The sequence below is a fragment of the Pecten maximus genome, chromosome 1 (assembly GCF_902652985.1).
Source record: "Pecten maximus chromosome 1, xPecMax1.1, whole genome shotgun sequence".
In the NCBI taxonomy this organism is placed as follows: Eukaryota; Metazoa; Mollusca; class Bivalvia; order Pectinida; family Pectinidae; genus Pecten; species Pecten maximus.
The window spans coordinates 5102843-5125337 of NC_047015.1; the positions used below are offsets into that span (position 1 = coordinate 5102843).

At 40.5% G+C, this 22495-nt stretch overlaps 1 protein-coding gene and 1 long non-coding RNA gene across 8 annotated transcripts in view; both read right to left on the reverse strand.

The window, feature by feature from the left end:
• Positions 1 to 406: 406 nt before the first annotated feature.
• On the reverse strand, positions 407 to 11377 carry LOC117323012. 7 transcript variants are annotated; one of them, XR_004531636.1, is made up of 3 exons: positions 7377 to 11377; positions 5174 to 7288; positions 407 to 4739 (listed from the first exon to the last, which is right to left on the reverse strand). It is a non-coding gene; the product is annotated as an uncharacterized LOC117323012 (long non-coding RNA). The 7 variants fall into 7 exon arrangements; XR_004531632.1 differs by having other exon boundaries at positions 5216 to 7288; positions 7345 to 11377; XR_004531630.1 differs by having other exon boundaries at positions 7345 to 11377.
• Positions 11378 to 11673: 296 nt separating this feature from the next.
• The window catches only part of LOC117340118 (extracellular matrix protein FRAS1-like), a 67281-nt gene continuing 56459 nt past the window's right edge, over positions 11674 to 22495 (reverse strand). The window contains exons 26-31 of the mRNA XM_033901906.1: positions 22241 to 22401; positions 21915 to 22024; positions 18979 to 19139; positions 18711 to 18803; positions 18255 to 18514; positions 11674 to 14605 (exon numbers count right to left, since the gene is read on the reverse strand). Of these exons, the coding sequence (XP_033757797.1) occupies positions 14036 to 14605; positions 18255 to 18514; positions 18711 to 18803; positions 18979 to 19139; positions 21915 to 22024; positions 22241 to 22401 (1355 nt within the window). The 3' untranslated portion in view covers positions 11674 to 14035. The remainder of the gene's footprint in view (positions 14606 to 18254; positions 18515 to 18710; positions 18804 to 18978; positions 19140 to 21914; positions 22025 to 22240; positions 22402 to 22495) is intronic.

A 22495-nucleotide genomic window follows, 5' to 3' on the forward strand; every position in this document is an offset into this window, starting at 1 on the left:
ATAAGGACTGTCTGTTGGCCATGTTGTTTTCAGATTGGTCCCAAAATGCAATACGAGGGATCAAGGGAAACCTACATATGAAATTTGAGAAAGATTCCTTCAGTACCTTCTGTAATATAGCGATAACAAACATCAATTGTCAAAATCCTAGATGGCTGCCTGTCGGCCATGTTGTTTTCTGATTGGTTTCAAAATGCAATATGCATAACAAGGCACCGAGGGGAACCTACATGTGAAATTTGTTTACGGACCACGGATGCAGGGCGATTTGATGATGGTGGGCTAGAAATAAAAAGATTTGTGTGAAGACATCTCTGATCATGACCTCCACCCCTACCCTCCACAATTTAATTTCTAGGAGGAGGTGGTAGGTGCAGGGTATAATAAGGAAATAAAAACACTGATATCATGTTTTAGATTTTTATTGTACTTTTTGTTGAACAACACACAGACACATCCTACACAGTCTGTGTGGATTGACATACAGACACATCCTACACAGTCTATGTGTGGATTGACCCACACAGACACATCCTACAGTCTGTGTGGATTGACCTACACAGACACATCATACGTAGGCTATGTGTGGATTGACCCACACAGACACATCCTACACAGTCTATGTGTGGATTGACCCACAGACACATCCTACATAGACTATGTGTGGATTGACCCACACAGACACATCATATGTAGGCTATGTGTGGATTGACCCACACAGACACATCCTACACAGTCTTTGTGTGGATTGACTTACATAGACACATCCTACACAGTCTATGTGTGGATTGACCTACACAGACATATCCTACACAGTCTATGTGTGGATTGACCCACACAGACACATCCTACACAGTCTGTGTGTGGATTGATCCACAGACACATCCTACAAAGTCTATGTGTGGATTGACCCACAGACACATCATATGTAGGCTATGTGTGGATTGACCCACACAGACACATCCTACACAGGCTTTGTGGATTGATCCAGACACATCCTACAAAGTCTGTGTGGATTGATCCACAGACACATCCTATACAGTCTATGTGTGGATTAATCCACAGACACATCATACGTAGACTGTGGATTGACCTATTACAGGCTGTATGTATAGAATGACAGCTCATATAGGAAGGTACAGCAGCCATTTCCACTTGTGGTGACAATAGTATACATAATTTACTTACATTTAAATAAAGCCAAAATAGAAGTCCAATATTTGAAATATATCACTATGATAGCTCAATAAGAATATATATTATGAAATATTCAATGGCCAAATTAACACCCATGTGATATACGGGTACATATGGTTAAAACATACAAACTAATCTCAACAAAAATATAGGGCAGAAACACAAAATAATGTGATAGAATGTAAATGTAGAATATTTGGGACAGATGACGAAGTTACAATTTCCATAAAATTCTCAATATCAAATTATGTCAGGATAACCTTAATGTTATCGTGAAGGGTACCATATTACATAAGATTACTTGTCAAGTTAAAACTTCCAAAGGACAGCGAGTAATCTCCCTTACATATAAAAGATCAGACCACTGATAGAGTAAAAGGTCTACAGACCACTGATAGATTATAAGGTCTACAGATCACTGATAGAGTATAAGGTCTACACAGGACTGATAGAGTATTAAGGTCTACAGACCACTGATAGAGTATTAAGGTCTACAGAGGACTGATAGAGTATTAAGGTCTACAGAGGACTGATAGAGTATTAAGGTCTACAGACCACTGATAGAGTATAAGGTCTACTGACCACTGATAGAGTATAAGGTATACAGAGGACTGATAGAGTAAAAGGTCTACACAGGACTGATAGAGTATTAAGGTCTACAGACCACTGATAGAGTATAAGGTCTACAGACCACTGATAGAGTATAAGGTCTACACAGGACTGATAGAGTATTAAGGTCTACAGACCACTGATAGAGTATTAAGGTCTACAGACCACTGATAGAGTAAAAGGTCTACACAGGACTGATAGAGTATTAAGGTCTACAGAGGACTGATAGAGTATTAAGGTCTACAGACCACTGATAGAGTATAAGGTCTACTGACCACTGATAGAGTATAAGGTATACAGAGGACTGATAGAGTAAAAGGTCTACACAGGACTGATAGAGTATTAAGGTCTACAGACCACTGATAGAGTATAAGGTCTACACAGGACTGATAGAGTATTAAGGTCTACAGACCACTGATAGAGTATAAGGTCTACTGACCACTGATAGAGTAAAAGGTCTACAGACCACTGATAGAGTATAAGGTCTACAGAGGACTGATAGAGTATAAGGTCTACAGAGGACTGATAGAGTATAAAGTCTATACAGGACTGATAGAGTATAAGGTATACAGAGGACTGATAGAGTATAAGGTATACAGAGGACTGATAGAGTATAAGGTCTACAGAGGACTGATAGAGTATTAAGGTCTACAGACCACTGATAGAGTATAAGGTCTACAGAGGACTGATAGAGTATTAAGGTCTACAGACCACTGATAGAGTATAAGGTCTACACAGGACTGATAGAGTATTAAGGTCTACAGACCACTGATAGAGTATAAGGTCTACACAGGACTGATAGAGTATTAAGGTCTACAGAGGACTGATAGAGTATAAGGTCTACAGACCACTGATAGAATATTAGGTCTGTGCCGGACTGATGGACCTAGACTTATAGGGTTATAGGGCTGTGTAGGACTGATGGACCTAGACTTATAGGGTTATTAGGTCTGTGTAGGACTGATGGACCTATACTTATAGGGTTATTAGGTCTGTGTAGGACTGATGGACCTAGACATATAGGGTTATTAGGTCTGTGAAGGACTGATGGGCCTAGACTTATAGGGTTATTAGGTCTGTGTAGGACTGATGGACCTAGACTTATAGGGTTATTAGGTCTGTGTAGGACTGATGGACCTAGACTTATAGGGTTATAAAGTCTGTGTAGGACTGATGGACATAGACATATAGGGTTATAAAGTCTGTGTAGGACTGATGGACCTAGACTTATAGGGTTATTAGGTCTGTAGGACTGATGGACCTAGACTTATAGGGTTATTAGGTCTGTAGGACTGATGGACCTAGACTTATAGGATTATTAGGTCTGTAGGACTGATGGACCTAGACTTAAAGGGTTATTAGGTCTGTGTAGGACTGATAGAGAGTATTAGGTTTGTGTAGGACTGATGGACCTAGACTTATAGGGTTATTAGGTCTGTGTAGGACTGATGGACCTAGACTTATAGGGTTATTAGGTCTGTAGGACTGATGGACCTAGACTTATAGGGTTATTAGGTCTGTAGGACTGATGGACCTAGACTTATAGGATTATTAGGTCTGTAGGACTGATGGACCTAGACTTATAGGGTTATTAGGTATGTGTAGGACTGATGGACATAGACATATAGGGTTATTAGGTCTGTGTAGGACTGATGGACCTAGACTTATAGGGTTATTAGGTCTGTGTAGGACTGATACACCTAGACTTATAGGGTAATTAGGTCTGTAGGACTGATGGACCTAGACTTATAGGATTATTAGGTCTGTAGGACTGATGGACCTAGACTTAAAGGGTTATTAGGTCTGTGTAGGACTGGTGGACATAGACATATAGGGTTATTCGGTCTGTGTAGGACTGACGGACCTAGACTTATAGGGTTATTAGGTCGGTGTAGGACTGATGGACATAGACTTATAGGGTTATTCGGTCTGTGTAGGACTGACGGACCTAGACTTATAGGGTTATTAGGTCTGTGTAGGACTGACGGACCTAGACTTATAGGGTTATTAGGTCTGTGTAGGACTGATGGACCTAGACTTATAGGGTTATTAAGTCGGTGTAGGACTTAAGGACCTAGACATATAGGGTTATTAGGTCTGTGTAGGACTGATGGACCTAGACTTATAGGGTTATTAGGTCTGTGTAGGACTGATGGACCTAGACATATAGGGTTATTAGGTCTGTAGGACTGATGGACCTAGACTTATAGGGTTATTAGGTCTGTAGGACTGATGGACCTAGACTTATAGGATTATTAGGTCTGTAGGACTGATGGACCTAGACTTATAGGGTTATTAGGTCTGTGTAGGACTGATGGACATAGACATATAGGGTTATTAGGTCTGTGTAGGACTGATGGACCTAGACTTATAGGGTTATTAGGTCTGTGTAGGACTGATACACCTAGACTTATAGGGTAATTAGGTCTGTAGGACTGATGGACCTAGACTTATAGGATTATTAGGTCTGTAGGACTGATGGACCTAGACTTAAAGGGTTATTAGGTCTGTGTAGGACTGATAGAGAGTATTAGGTTTGTGTAGGACTGATGGACCTAGACTTATAGGGTTATTAGGTCTGTGTAGGACTGGTGGACATAGACATATAGGGTTATTCGGTCTGTGTAGGACTGACGGACCTAGACTTATAGGGTTATTAGGTCGGTGTAGGACTGATGGACATAGACTTATAGGGTTATGCGGTCTGTGTAGGACTGATGGACCTAGACTTATAGGGTTATTAGGTCTGTGTAGGACTGACGGACCTAGACTTATAGGGTTATTAGGTCTGTGTAGGACTGATGGACCTAGACTTATAGGGTTATTAAGTCGGTGTAGGACTTAAGGACCTAGACATATAGGGTTATTAGGTCTGTGTAGGACTGATGGACCTAGACTTATAGGGTTATTAGGTCTGTGTAGGACTGATGGACCTAGACATATAGGGTTATTAGGTCTGTGTAGGACTGATAGAGAGTATTAGGTCTGTGTAGGACTGGTGGACCTAGACATATAGGGTTATTAGGTCTGTGTAGGACTGACGGACCTAGACTTATAGGGTTATTAGGTCGGTGTAGGACTGGTGGACCTAGACATATAGGGTTATTAGGTCTGTGTAGGACTGACGGACCTAGACTTATAGGGTTATTAGGTCGGTGTAGGACTGATAGAGAGTATTAGGTCTGTGTAGGACTGATGGACCTAGACTTACAGGGTTATTAGGTCTGTGTAGGACTGATGGACCTAGACATATAGGGTTATTAGGTCTGTGTAGGACTTAAGGACCTAGACTTACAGGGTTATTAGGTCTGTGTAGGACTGATGGACCTAGACTTATAGGGTTATTAGGTCTGTAGGACTGATGGACCTAGACTTATAGGATTATTAGGTCTGTGTAGGACTGATGGACCTAGACTTATAGGATTATTAGGTCTGTAGGACTGATGGACCTAGACTTATAGGGTTATTAGGTCCTTAGAACCATTTATTGTGTAAAGTACATGTTGACATGAGATTTAGAAAACAATTTTGATGATAACAACAATGATATACTTGATGGTACACTTCACCTTAACAAGAAGGATTTCCATTGTGTGATGATTATGTAAAAGGGTAGTGACACAGTAGTGTCAGTATAAATTACACCAATTCTTAATCATATCATTTGATTTTATAAGCTTCTAAAGTTTGCTCTGAAATCACCTGACTATATAAGTGAGGATATTTAAATTGGCACTGGCTGTGTAACATACCTCTACTAAAGTGGCCGACTGTTGGCATGGAATCACATCAGGTACACAATTCTGATGACATCAGGTACACAATTCTGATGTAATCAGGTACACAATTCTGATGACATCAGGTACACAATTCTGATGTAATCAGGTACACAATTCTGATGTAATCAGGTACACAATTCTGATGACATAAGGTACACAATTCTGATGACATCAGGTACACAATTCTGATGTAATCAGGTACACAATTCTGATGACATCAGGTACACAATTCTGATGTAATCAGGTACACAATTCTGATGACATCAGGTACACAATTCTGATGACATCAGGTACACAATTCTGATGACATCAGGTACACAATTCTGATGTATAATTACACAAGTATAATCACATCAATTGATAACTTCAGATAGAAAGAACTTTAATGTCGACACTTAGCTCTATCATCATAACAACACTATTCATTTGGGAAATGTGCAACTTCTGACTAATATTGGAACAATGAATTGAAAACATGAGCATTGTGATGCTTGTGTGTGGAATGTTCTATATACAGTAGTTGTCTAGGTGTAAAACAACATACATTACTATCTACGGATTTCATCACCAGAATACTCCAACGGATGTCTACAACATCAAGGTAATCAAACTCAAAATGGGAGTTTCTTAATTGAAAAAGAATATTTCTTATTCAATTCCTGTGTTTTGAAAACAATAACTAGCTGGTCTAGGAGAATCTAATGTTGGACCACAGTATAAAAATATTTACTTCAGTAATAAAACAGTTGACATGAAGGCTATATTCCTCTACTATCCTCCGACGTGTGGGCTATATTCCTCTACTATCCTCCGACGTGTGGGCTATATTCCTCTACTATCCTCCGACGTGTGGGTTATATTCCTCTACTATCCTCCGACGTCTGGGCTATATTTCTCTACTATCCTCCGACATCTGGGCTATATTCCTCTACTATCCTCCGACGTGTGGGCTATATTCCTCTACTATCCTCCGACGTGTGGGCTATATTCCTCTACTATCCTCCGACGTGTGGGTTATATTCCTCTACTATCCTCCGACGTCTGGGCTATATTCCTCTACTATCCTCCGACGTGTGGGCTATATTCCTCTACTATCCTCCGACGTCTGGGCTATATTCCTCTACTATCCTCCAACGTCGGGGCTATATTCCTCTACTCTCCTCCGACGTGTGGGCTATATTCCTCTACTATCCTCCGACGTGTGGGTTATATTTCTCTACTATCCTCCGACGTGTGGGCTATATTCCTCTACTATCCTCCGACGTGTGGGCTATATTCCTCTACTCTCCTCCGACGTGTGGGCTATATTCCTCTACTCTCCTCCGACGTGTGGACTATATTCCTCTACTATCCTCCGACGTGTGGGTTATATTTCTCTACTATCCTCCGACGTGTGGGCTCTACTATCCTCCGACGTGTGGGCTATATTCCTCTACTCTCCTCCGACGTGTGGGCTATATTCCTCTACTATCCTCCGACGTGTGGGTTATATTTCTCTACTATCCTCCGACATGTGGGCTATATTCCTCTACTATCCTCCGACGTGTGGGCTATATTCCTCTACTCTCCTCCGACGTGTGGGCTATATTCCTCTACTCTCCTCCGACGTGTGGGCTATATTCCTCTACTATCCTCCGACGTGTGGGTTATATTCCTCTACTATCCTCCGACGTGTGGGCTATATTCCTCTACTATCCTCCGACCTGTCGGCTATATTCCTCTACTATCCTCCGACGTGTGGGCTCTACTATCCTCCGACGTGTGGGCTATATTCCTCTACTCTCCTCCGACGTGTGGGCTATATTCCTCTACTATCCTCCGACGTGTGGGCTATATTCCTCTACTATCCTCCGACCTGTGGGCTATATTCCTCTACTATCCTCCGACGTGTGGGTTATATTCCTCTACTATCCTCCGACCTGTGGGCTATATTTCTCTACTATCCTCCGACATCTGGGCTATATTCCTCTACTATCCTCCGACGTGTGGGCTATATTTCTCTACTATCCTCCGACGTGTGGGCTATATTCCTCTACTATCCTCCGACGTGTGGGCTATATTCCTCTACTATCCTCCGACGTCTGGGCTATATTCCTCTACTATCCTCCGACGTCTGGGCTATATTTCTCTACTATCCTCCAACGTCTGGGTTATATTCCTCTACTATCCTCCAGGATTGAAGTAAAAAGTCATACAACTGTTTTATTACTGAAGTTAATATTTAGTCATACAACTATATGATCAGATGATTGACACACCCTTTTTACAACTGTATACCTGTTAATTATCAATACAAGTAACATTGCATGGACACCAAGAATGATCTATAGAAATAAAGAGAACCGAGTATAACCTGCAGATTATCTACTGGTCGGGCCCTCTTGACGTTTGAAAAAAAATCAAAAATCAAAATGGTACATTTTGCTTCCTGCATAGGTCATACAATTACTTTTTGACAAAATTACACAACCATATATGCTGAAAAATAATGGTATTTTAAAACAATTATTCTTGAACTATACCAAGAAACAATAAGAAGAAAATGTTGCTATCCTTATACATGTATAAAGAGGATCTGGTGCTGGTGTAATCAAGAATTTATTTAACTAAATTAATAATTCATGAACCTTCAGACATTTTGCATATTCCATTATTTAATGAGTTAAGTAATTTCTATACTGAAGTTGATTAAAATATAAGATTCTTTTTACCTGATAACCCATAATGATAAGAAAAATAGCAAATTCATAGAATTTAGATCTCCTGCTTTCCTGACATATTGTAGAAAAGGTTAGGAGTAAACATGTCATCATAGCCCAACACAATGATAAAATTTGTTGAATCAAGGGGGGATAACTGTTTAACTAAGTTTGAAGATAATCAGATAATATTTATGGGAGTTATTGCATAGAAACAGCAGAAAACAATTATTTTCATTAATCAAGGGGCCATAACTCTGCCAAATAACATTAATGGCTATCAAACTTGGCCTAGCCCTTAAGGCATTCAACGTTGTTATCAAGTTTGAAGACGATCTAAGAACTGTTCCAGTTATTTCAAAGAAACAGCAGATACATGTAACAATGTGTTTAGTTAATCAAGGGGCCATAACTCCATTAAATAAAGTCAGGAAAAAGTGGCCAAGATTATAGAAAATCTGTTAACATTTGCATGTAAAGATGCAAGACAGACAAACCAGACGCATGGACAACAATAATACCTCCCATGTTGGTGAAAGGGAAGGATAATAAACAAATTGATTTCCCTTCTATGACCGGGCTAAATTTGATGTGATATTAAACTTGTCTTGTGATTTTACAATATGCCTTTATAACATGATAACACATCACATATATTGCAGTCTTTCCTAAAGCATGAAGTCTGCAGTAGAACATTATAGAATAAGTTTTAGATAACATACAAAATAATATAAACAGAAGTATGTATATCAGAGGTATATATGACAACAAGGTTTGTATTTCCATCACATCGAGAGGTCTAAACAGTATTTCGGCAGTAGATATTCTTCCACAGATTGACATCATAACAGTACAGGTGAGTTAATGAATTGTACCAATACCTGTAGTAGTGATAAACGGCAGGGCCGTGATAATCTTATGGCCGGGATAAACGATGGGAGTTATCCACTGTTATCCGCTGTTGTGAATTGGTCCCATTAGTAGGCAAAAATGCCTGCAATAATTCACTGCAGGTTAAAACTTCAATTTCAAATTTTAATGATAATAATAAAACAAAAAACAAAAAAAAAACAAAAAAAAATGAAAAAAGGACTCTGTAAGATGAGCACATATACAGTAAGAATTACAGAACCTTTTTTCTGTTCTATATCGCTAACTAGAAAAGATTTCAAACAAGCAGCACTTAAATTTTTTTTACAAATGCAATGTAGCTAATAACAGTACATTTTGTATCAATCTCTATCACATGTATAAGTTGGTTCAATATTATGTTGTATTGCTATTTGCAGTTTCCCAAGATATCATGTATAAATAGTGATAATTATCACTCATATTATGTCATTGTTTTTAATCAAATGGTTATCAATAAAAACAGGCTCTGTGTAATGACTGTGAGTGTCCACGCTAAGACTTGGTGCCTAGGTGCAACACAGTGGAAAAAAGAGCTGAGATGTTTTAAGTCCAATTTTGAATTAATGTTAAAATATTGACTCGTCAGGAAAAGCTGAAATATCTAATTTTAATTTCATATTAAGTGAACTTCTGTTTATATCACATTCCATTTATTATAATGTTTAATGTCACATGATGTTATATTAATCTAATATTCTGACATATAATACTATAATTTACTTGAAAGCTATCTTTTACATATTATCATATATTTCATTACATCCTTTTAATATGTGAAACATTAAACTCTAAGCACACTGAATGAAGTTATTTCTGTATGAAATATTTTGATACTCCTCCCCATCCAATGATTCCTGATTGTTTAAATGTAGCAGTCAGTTAAAAAAGATAGAGCAGTTGTAGTGTTGTGTAGAACAAAAATTACAGGATAAAATATTTCACAATTTTCAAAATAAGTAGGTGTTCATAGCAAAAAAAAGGAAAATATCTATCGAGGGAACTTTACCCTAACAAGTTTATGCCAAGCCTGGGATTACTCTCATCCCAACATGATTGTTTCACAGTACAAAACTACGCAAAGTTATAAAAAAGAATCTTTCAATAGATAACACACCCCTGTGTATACATGATATATATATATACACCACAGGTCCCTATGTATATATATAACCCTGAAGTGCTTACATCACAAGCCCCTGTGTATAGACACTGCACAGTCAACATCACAAGCCCCTGTGTATACAAAGTATATCTACACCACAGGTCCCTGTGTATACTGACACTGGAATTCCCCAATCACTGGTCCCTGTGTATACTGACACTGGAATTCCCCAATCACAGGTCCCTGTGTATACTGACACTGGAATTCCCCAATCACAGGTACCCGTGTATACTGACACTGGAATTCCCCAATCACAAGTCCCTGTGTATACTGACACTTGAATTCCCCAATCACAGGTACCTGTGTATACTGACACTGGAATTCCCCAATCACAGGTACCTGTGTATACTAACACTAAAATTCATCAATTGCAAGTCCCTGTGATTGGACACTGCATTATCAGCTATTGCACCTACATAATAATCACACCCTGAGATTGCAATCTTATACATGTTGAGTCAATAGAAAAAATGAGATAACATATAATATACAGTATAACTTAGATTTTATATGTACATTGTGTCTACACTGTCTTAGTTAGCTACAAGTCTGGACTTGTTATACACAGTGATTCTGTGTGGACCTTTATGATTGGTGTGAGGTAAATAATGGCATTATTAAATACTACATTCACTCCGTCAATCCAAGCCTGAACTATTCTGGTGTGTTATCAACTTTTTATAATGTCAGAACTCTTGCCCTCCAAAGGTGATGGAAATAAGTGACCCACACATGGGTCGCTCATCAAATAATATACACTTGTATGAAAGAAGAGAATTTTTGATCAGTGTGCAAATTGATGACTTGTCTCTACAATAACCGTTTGAAGAGCAACCCAGGTGCAGGTTACTTATTTCCTGCACATTTCTGAGGGCCAGAGTTCAAACATTATATTTATATGTCAGACTGATATGAAAAAGTTGTTTAAATACAACAGATGCTCAGTCAGACCCTCTATAGACAGACATTCAGTTAGACCCTCTATAGATGTTAAGTCAGACCCTCTATATACAGATGTTCGGTCAAACCTCTCTATAGACAGATGTTCAGACAGACACCTCTATAGAGAGATGTTAAGTCAGACCCCTCTATAGCAGATGTTCAGACAGACACCTCTATAGAGAGATGTTCAGACAGACACCTCTATAGAGAGATGTTCAGACAGACACCTCTATAGAGAGATGTTCAGTCAGACCCCTCTATAGAAAGATGTTCAGACAGACCTCTCTATAGACAGATGTTCAGACAGACCCCTCTATAGACAGATGTTCAGACAGACACCTCTATAGACAGATGTTCAGACAGACCCCTCGATAGACAGATGTTCAGACAGACACCTCTATAGACAGATGTTCAGTCAGACCCTCTATATATAGATGTTAAGTCAGACCTCTCTATAGACAGATGTTCAGACAGACACCTCTATAGACAGATGTTCAGTCAGACCTCTCTATAGATGTTCAGTCAGACACCTCTATAGACAGATGTTCAGTCAGACCCCTCTATAGACAGTTGTTCAGTCAGACCCCTCTATATACAGATGTTCAGTCAGACACCTCTATAGACAGACATTCAGTCAGACACCTCTATAGACAGATGTTCAGACAGACCCCTCTATATACAGATGTTCAGTCAGACACCTCTATAGACAGATGTTCAGACAGACCCCTCTATAGACAGATGTTCAGACAGACCCCTCTATAGACAGATGTTAAGTCAGACCCCTCTATAGACAGATGTTCAGTCAGACCCCTCTATAGACAGATGTTCAGTCAGACCCCTCTATACACAGACATTCAGTTAGACCCTCTATAGACAGATGTTCAGACAGACCCCTCTATAGACAGATGTTCAGACAGACCTCTATAGATGTTCAGTAAGACCCTCTATATACAGATGTTCAGTCAGACCCCTCTATAGACAGATGTTCAGTTAGACCCTCTATAGACAGATGTTCAGACAGACCTCTATAGACAGATGTTTAGTCAGACCCCTCTATAGAGAGATGTTCAGTAAGACCCTCTATAGACAGATGTTCAGTAAGACCCTCTATAGACAGATGTTCAGTCAGACCTCTCTATAGACAGATGTTTAGTCAGACCCCTCTATAGAGAGATGTTCAGTAAGACCCTCTATAGACAGATGTTCAGTCAGACCCCTCTATATACAGATGTTCAGTAAGACCCTCTATAGACAGATGTTCAGTTAGACCCTCTATAGACAGATGTTCAGTAAGACCCTCTATAGATGTTCAGTCAGACCCCTCTATACACAGACATTTAGTTAGACCCTCTATAGACAGATGTTCAGACAGACACCTCTATACACAGACATTCAGTCAGACCTCTCTATAGACAGATGTTCAGTCAGACCCTCTATAGATGTTCAGTCAGACCCCTCTATAGACAGATGTTCAGACAGACACCTCTATAGACAGATGTTCAGACAGACACCTCTATAGACAGATGTTCAGTCAGACCCCTCTATAGACAGATGTTCAGTCAGACCCCTCTATAGACAGATGTTCAGACAGACACCTCTATAGACAGATGTTCAGACAGACACCTCTATAGACAGATGTTCAGTCAGACCCCTCTATAGACAGATGTTCAGTAAGACCCTCTATAGACAGATGTTCAGTCAGACCCCTCTATAGACAGATGTTAAGTCAGACCTCTCTATAGACAGATGTTCAGTCAGACCCCTCTATAGACAGATGTTCAGTTAGACCTCTCTATAGACAGATGTTCAGTTAGACCTCTCTATAGACAGATGTTCAGTTAGACCTCTCTATAGACAGATGTTCAGTTAGACCTCTCTATAGACAGATGTTCAGTCAGACCTCTCTATAGACAGATGTTCAGTCAGACCTCTCTATAGACAGATGTTCAGTCAGACCTCTCTATAGACAGATGTTCAGACAGACCCCTCTATAGACAGATGTTCAGTCAGACCTCTCTATAGACAGATGTTCAGTCAGACCTCTCTATATACAGATGTTCAGACAGACCTCTCTATAGACAGATGTTAAGTCAGACCTCTCTATAGACAGATGTTCAGACAGACACCTCTATACACAGACATTCAGTCAGACCCCTCTATAGATGTTCAGACAGACCCCTCTATACACAGACATTCAGTTAGACCCTCTATAGATGTTCAGTCAGACCCCTCTATAAACAGACATTCAGTCAGACCCTCTATAGATGTTCAGTCCGATCCCTCTATAGACAGACATGTATGGCACGTACCAAAGATATTGTATTGCACTTCACCCTCAGCTGTACAATAATGTCAGGCATTTTTGTAGTGTTGAGTTGTACATTGTTTTCAGTAAATATTCAAATTCAAAGAAGGACTTTAGCTATTATATACTTATAGCAATGGATGATTTCAGAACTTGAGTATCATCTAGATATTTTAGCATGTAAATTTGACATCATGGCCTGAAGCTATGGACAGTTGACAATCGAGTAACAGACTACATGTTTGAACAGCTTACCAACAAGATATTATGGAATACACTGCTCCACCCACAAATCACAGATAGCTGATTTCATACCATTTAGTCTGATAAATATATCCATAATACAAATAAAAGTAGGTATACAAATCACCCATCACCCCCATGTATCACAATAGACTGGCCCAGAACAATGGAAGATAAGTCTACAACATCAAACCTCTGTCCCTGATACATTATAAGTAGTTTTTCCCTGAGATTTTATATTGGTGTCTTTGATTTTCACATTAAAAGTTCTATCTTTTTCTGTCTGGTGAACTGAAGTGTTTTTAATTTCCATGATGTTCACATTAATTTTGGACTGTGACAGTCTGTTCTGTCGATGTGATGATCGTAGAGAATTCTGCTGTGCAATTTCTATATTACTTCTTCTTGTAACTGCAGAGCTCTGCTCTTTGTCTTTTCTTCGGCGTTTCCGTCGGACACAGAAGCACAGGCAGCACACCACTACAACTACCACTGCTATGACTAGAAGTACCACTACCACTGGTAATACCCAGGGTAACTCAGTAGGGGAATCCCCATTGGACTGAGAGCTGTCTATTTCTAACTTTATGGCTATTATATTTGTTCCATTACGAGGCTTATCCAAAGGATCCTCTTGATCTGGTGATGTGTCCCGTCTGGAACGGTATGATCTTCTGTTTCGGTATTCGGGGAGAGAAATGTCGTCCCGGGTAATGATGTATACCACTTGTAAATACCACTGGTTACCAGCAGTTACCTGTAAAATTTAGAAGGTAACATTAAGTTATATCAAACTCTCAGTCATCATTGACGTTATCATCGTCATCACTTATAAATTATCACAATCTGCCTATACTTATGCTTTTAAGAAGACAGGTAAGTCGGATTTAAGGGTGGAGGTTGATTACAGGTAAGTCAGATTTATAGTTGGAGGTTGATTACAGGTAAGTCGGATTTAAGTGTGGAGGTTGATTACAGGTAAGTCAGATTTAAGGGTGGAGGTTGATTACAGGTAAGTCAGATTTAAGGGTGGAGGTTGATTACAGGTAAGTCAGATTTAAGCGTGGAGGTTGGTTACAGGTAAGTCAGATTTAAGTGTGGAGGTTGATTACAGGTAAGTCAGATTAAGGGTGGAGGTTGATTACAGGTAAGTCAGATTTAAGGGTGGAGGTTGATTACAGGTAAGTCAGATTTAAGGGTGGAGGTTGATTACAGGTAAGTCAGATTTAAGCGTGGAGGTTGATTACAGGTAAGTCAGATTTAAGGGTGGAGGTTGATTACAGGTAAGTCAGATTTAAGCGTGGAGGTTGATTACAGGTAAGTCAGATTTAAGTGTGGAGGTTGGTTACAGGTAAGTCAGATTTAAGTGTGGAGGTTGATTACAGGTAGGTCAGATTTAAGTGTGGAGGTTGATTACAGGTAAGTCAGATTTAAGTGTGGAGGTTGGTTACAGGTAAGTCAGATTTAAGTGTGGAGGTTGATTACAGGTAGGTCAGATTTAAGTGTGGAGGTTGATTACAGGTAAGTCAGATTTAAGTGTGGAGGTTGATTACAGGTAAGTCAGATTTAAGGGTGGAGGTTGATTACAGGTAAGTCAGATTTAAGGGTGGAGGTTGATTACAGGTAAGTCAGATTTAAGTGTGGAGGTTGATTACAGGTAAGTCAGATTTAAGGGTGGAGGTTGAGTCAGATTTAAGTGTGGAGGGTTGATTACAGGTAAGTCAGATTTATGGTTGGAGGTTGATTACAGGTAAGTCAGATTTAAGTGTGGAGGTTGATTACAGGTAAGTCAGATTTAAGGGTGGAGGTTGATTACAGGTAAGTCAGATTTAAGTGTGGAGGTTGGTTACAGGTAAGTCAGATTTAAGTGTGGAGGTTGATTACAGGTAGGTCAGATTTAAGTGTGGAGGTTGGTTACAGGTAAGTCAGATTTAAGTGTGGAGGTTGATTACAGGTAAGTCAGATTTAATTTTGGAGGTTGATTACAGGTAAGTCAGATTTAATTTTGGAGGTTGATTACAGGTAAGTCAGATTTAGGTGTGGAGGTTGATTATTGGTAAGTCAGATTTAAGAATGGAGATTGGTTACAGGTAAGTTTTAAAGATTACAGGTATGTGAGATTTAATGGTGGAGGAAAGGCACTTAGTTGTGATGACATACCTTGTATAGGGGGTCTGTACTCATGTTGTGATGACATACCTTGTATAGGGGGTCTTTACTCATGCTATGATGACATACCTTGTATAGAGGTCTGTACTCATGTTGTGATGACATACCTTGTATAGGGGTCTGTACTCATGTTGTGATGACATACCTTGTATAGGGGAGTCTGTACTCATGTTGTGATGACATACCTTGTATAGGGGTCTGTACTCATGTTGTGATGACATACCTTGTATAGAGGTCTGTACTCATGTTGTGATGACATACCTTGTATAGGGGGTCTGTACTCATGTTGTGATGACATACCTTGTATAGGGGTCTGTACTCATGTTGTGACGACATACCTTGTATAGGGGTCTGTACTCATGTTGTGATGACATACCTTGTATAGGGGGTCTGTACTCATGTTGTGATGACATACCTTGTATAGGGGTCTGTACTCATGTTGTGATGACATACCTTGTATAGGGGGTCTGTACTCATGTTGTGATGACATACCTTGTATAGGGTAGTCTGTACTCATGCTATGATGACATATTTTGCATAGGGGGTCTGTACTCATGTTGTGATGACATACCTTGTATAGGGGGTCTGTACTCATGTTGTGATGATATACCTTGTATAGGGTAGTCTGTACTCATGCTATGATGACATACCTTGTATAGGGGGTCTGTACTCATGTTGTGATGACATACCTTGTATAGGGGTCTGTACTCATGTTGTGACGACATACCTTGTATAGGGGTCTGTACTCATGTTGTGATGACATACCTTGTATAGGGGGTCTGTACTCATGTTGTGATGACATACCTTGTATAGGGGTCTGTACTCATGTTGTGATGACATACCTTGTATAGGGGGTCTGTACTCATGTTGTGATGACATACCTTGTATAGGGTAGTCTGTACTCATGCTATGATGACATATTTTGCATAGGGGGTCTGTACTCATGTTGTGATGACATACCTTGTATAGGGGGTCTGTACTCATGTTGTGATGATATACCTTGTATAGGGTAGTCTGTACTCATGCTATGATGACATACCTTGTATAGAGGTCTGTTCTCATGTTGTGATGGCATACCTTGTATAGGGGTCTGTACTCATGTTGTGATGACACACCTTGTATAGGGGGTCTGTACTCATGTTGTGATGACATACCTTGTATAGGGGGTCTGTACTCATGTTGTGATGACATACCTTGTATAGGGGGTCTGTACTCATGTTGTGATGACATACCTTGTATAGGGGGTGTGTACTCATGTTGTGATGACATACCTTGTATAGGGGAGTCTGTAGTCATGTTGTGATGACATACCTTGTATAGGGGTCTGTACTCATGTTGTGATGACATACCTTGTATAGGGGGTCTGTACTCATGTTGTGATGACATACCTTGTATAGGGGTCTGTACTCATGTTGTGATGACATACCTTGTATAGGGGTCTGTACTCATGTTGTGATGACATACCTTGTATAGGGGAGTCTGTACTCATGTTGTGATGACATACGTTGTATAGAGGGTCTGTACTCATGTTGTGATGACATACCTTGTATAGGGGGTCTGTACTCATGTGATGACATACCTTGTATAGGGGGTCTGTACTCATGTTGTGATGACATACCTTGTATAGGGGGTCTGTACTCATGTTGTGATGATATACCTTGTATAGGGTAGTCTGTACTCATGCTATGATGACATACCTTGTATAGAGGTCTGTTCTCATGTTGTGATGGCATACCTTGTATAGGGGTCTGTACTCATGTTGTGATGACATACCTTGTATAGGGGGTCTGTACTCATGTTGTGATGACATACCTTGTATAGGGGGTCTGTACTCATGTTGTGATGACATACCTTGTATAGGGGGTCTGTACTCATGTTGTGATGACATACCTTGTATAGGGGGTGTGTACTCATGTTGTGATGACATACCTTGTATAGGGGAGTCTGTAGTCATGTTGTGATGACATACCTTGTATAGGGGTCTGTACTCATGTTGTGATGACATACCTTGTATAGGGGGTCTGTACTCATGTTGTGATGACATACCTTGTATAGGGGTCTGTACTCATGTTGTGATGACATACCTTGTATAGGGGTCTGTACTCATGTTGTGATGACATACCTTGTATAGGGGAGTCTGTACTCATGTTGTGATGACATACGTTGTATAGAGGGTCTGTACTCATGTTGTGATGACATACCTTGTATAGGGGGTCTGTACTCATGTGATGACATACCTTGTATAGGGGGTCTGTACTCATGCTGAAGCCGTCTATTCCCGGAAAGTCCTCCAGATGAGCCAGAGCTGGTGAATCTCCACAGAAATGGGCATTGAATGCTACATTGTGGAAGTGTGTCTGTATCACGTCAGGGTTGCCACGGTCCAGGATGAGGAATCTATGGCGTAGATTTTTACTAGGCTGTATACACCCAAACTGAGGCCCATCACCATAGATATCACCTTTAGGGTCATAGGTCGGCACAAACCCATCACTTCCTGTATTTAAGAACAACCTGTTGTTATTATTTTGCCCTAGATTTCATGATAATGAAGAGATGCACAGAGAAATATCATTTGTACAAAAAGATCCATAGCCAAAGATAACATATAAAGATTCTAAAATAATATCTCAGGTTCTGCAGGGTTTGGAATTAACTTGCACGTAATTTGGGGAATTTTCAGCACAACTTACCGGTACAGAGGTAAACTTTCTGCACTGAGAGTCTGTAGGCATCGCGCAGATCCTGGTCTAGGTCCCACATGACACGGCCAAAAAGCTCCTCACCTAGGTTAAATGTATATTTAGCTATACAATACATGTATATCAAATTATCATACAGACTGAGGGTGCTTTGACTAAAGAAATGTTTTCTACAGGTAGGTTATACATTAGTTATAGCTATCACAATAGCAGACTTGATATACCACCACTAACTACACATCAAAAATAGAGGATTTACCAATTGTGAATGTTGTATCATCAAAGTTCAATTCGTCCTGTGCTTTGTCTGGGCCCAATAGGAAGGTTTGTAGATTGTTGGTGAGCTGGAACCTTGTGTTGAGAGTATACACAAGAGGTACGGGCCTGTTGGACTGTTGGAAGGCTATAGGTACCTCAAACCTACACAGAAATCAGACACAGGATATAGTATTATATTTACATTTTGTTGGCAAAGCCACGATATAAACTTAGTAAAAAGATTTGCAGTCTATGTAACCATAATTGACACCCAAAACGTGACAACAATCCATGCCGCGCATGAATATATTCACCCACCGGAACTACTTGTAACTCACGTAAATCGTTTTATTATGTTAATTAAAAAGTATCAAAAAGACATTTTATACAATATTGTTACACAAATAACTAAAAGAATTGAACATACTTTGTTTTTTTTCATATTATTTCAATGCACTTTTTTGTTTGCCAATCTACACGTGACAAATGAATTTTGAAAAAATAGGCTGTTCTATTTGTCGAACCCCATTGACGAAATCGCTGAATATTGGCATTTTTATGCCAACTCAATTCTAATTTTCAAAAATAACAAAACGAATATGTCGAGAATGTAAATATAAGCATTAAACTGTCTTTTTTTGGTATCTATTGTATTGTATTGTATATTGTCTACTGTAGCTATCGCACAATATGACGTTTGTTTGCAAATCTCTGGCATCTATATCGACCATAGACACCAAAAAAAGACAGTTTAATCCTTAAATATACATGTAGATCCTGACTCCATGTAAACTTACCTCTGGGGCTGATGTACAGGGTATAGGATCCTGACTCCATGTAAACTTACCTCTGGGGCTGATGTACAGGGTATAGGATCCTGACTCCATGTAAACTTACCTCTGGGGCTGATGTACAGGGTATAGGATCCTGACTCCATGTAAACTTACCTCTGGGGCTGATGTACAGGGTATAGGATCCTGACCTCCTGTAAACTTACCTCTGGGGCTGATGTACAGGGTATAGGATCCTGACTCCCTGTAAACTTACCTCTGGGGCTGATGTACAGGGTATAGGATCCTGACTCCATGTAAACTTACCTCTGGGGCTGATGTACAGGGTATAGGATCCTGACTCCATGTAAACTTACCTCTGGGGCTGATGACCGGTACAGGGTATAGGATCCTGACTCCATGTAAACTTACCTCTGGGGCTGATGTACAGGGTATAGGATCCTGACTCCATGTAAACTTACCTCTGGGGCTGATGTACAGGGTATAGGATCCTGACCTCCTGTAAACTTACCTCTGGGGCTGATGTACAGGGTATAGGATCCTGACTCCCTGTAAACTTACCTCTGGGGCTGATGTACAGGGTATAGGATCCTGACTCCATGTAAACTTACCTCTGGGGCTGATGTACAGGGTATAGGATCCTGACTCCATGTAAACTTACCTCTGGGGCTGATGACCGGTACAGGGTATAGGATCCTGACTCCATGTAAACTTACCTCTGGGGCTGATGTACAGGGTATAGGATCCTGACTCCCTGTAAACTTACCTCTGGGGCTGATGTACAGGGTATAGGATCCTGACTCCATGTAAACTTACCTCTGGGGCTGATGTACAGGGTATAGGATCCTGACCCCCTGTAAACTTACCTCTGGGGCTGATGTACAGGGTATAGGATCCTGACTCCATGTAAACTTACCTCTGGGGCTGATGTACAGGGTATAGGATCCTGACCTCCTGTAAACTTACCTCTGGGGCTGATGTACAGGGTATAGGATCCTGACTCCATGTAAACTTACCTCTGGGGCTGATGACCGGTACAGGGTATAGTATCTTGACTCCATGTAAACTTACCTCTGGGGCTGATGACCGGTACAGGGTATAGGATCCTGACTCCATGTAAACTTACCTCTGGGGCTGATGTACAGGGTATAGGATCCTGACTCCATGTAAACTTACCTCTGGGGCTGATGTACAGGGTATAGGATCCTGACTCCATGTAAACTTACCTCTGGGGCTGATGACCGGTACAGGGTATAGGATCCTGACCTCCTGTAAACTTACCTCTGGGGCTGATGTAGAGGGTATAGGATCCTGACCCCCTGTAAACTTACCTCTGGGGCTGATGTACAGGGTATAGGATCCTGACTCCATGTAAACTTACCTCTGGGGCTGATGTACAGGGTATAGGATCCTGACTCCATGTAAACTTACCTCTGGGGCTGATGTACAGGGTATAGGATCCTGACCCCCTGTAAACTTACCTCTGGGGCTGATGTACAGGGTATAGGATCCTGACTCCATGTAAACTTACCTCTGGGGCTGATGACCGGTACAGGGTATAGGACCCTGACTCAATGTAAACTTACCTCTGGGGCTGATGTACAGGGTATAGGATCCTGACCTCCTGTAAACTTACCTCTGGGGCTGATGTAGAGGGTATAGGATCCTGACCCCCTGTAAACTTACCTCTGGGGCTGATGTACAGGGTATAGGATCCTGACCTCCTGTAAACTTACCTCTGGGGCTGATGTAGAGGGTATAGGATCCTGACCCCCTGTAAACTTACCTATGGGGCTGATGTACAGGGTATAGGATCCTGACCTCCTGTAAACTTACCTCTGGGGCTGATGTACAGGGTATAGGATCCTGACTCCATGTAAACTTACCTCTGGGGCTGATGTACAGGGTATAGGATCCTGACCCCCTGTAAACTTACCTCTGGGGCTGATGACCGGTACAGGGTATAGTATCCTGAACCCCTGTAAACTTACCTCTGGGGCTGATGACCGGTACAGGGTATAGGATCCTGACCCCCTGTAAACTTACCTCTGGGGCTGATGTACAGGGTATAGGATCCTGACTCCATGTAAACTTACCTCTGGGGCTGATGTACAGGGTATAGTATCCTGAACCCCTGTAAACTTACCTCTGGGGCTGATGACCGGTACAGGGTATAGGATCCTGACCTCCAGTAAACACCTGAGTAGATGATACTGTACATGGTATCAGCTCAATGATGTACTTCCCGGTATAATCCTGCAAATGAAAAGACAGTTTGTTAATGCCATCTTTTTCATCAATTGTACATTTTATTATTCTTTTTTAAAAGCTCATTCTTATCCACTTTTGTAAGAGAAATGATGCTTTAATTTCTGGTGTCCAAACAAATTAAGTCTGATTGGATGCAAGGTTATGTCAGGGCACTTATTCAGTAACCACCTTCAATTTTTCTCTTAATAGCTGCTTGTTTACCTTAAGATTGAATTTACTTGTTGCCCGCCACAACTGATGAGGACTATCAAAAGTCTGCTGACCCCACATCAAGGTCAGGTCAAAGGTTATTGCCATGCCCTCTGGTGGAAGTATGCGACTCTCAATTCCAGGCAGGGTGTGGTGTTTAAGGACATATATGCCTGAAAATACCACATCAATAAACTGATTAGCAAATTGGTGGACCCACAAGATACTTACAGAAAACAGTATACAAAACCTGTAATTAGCACAATC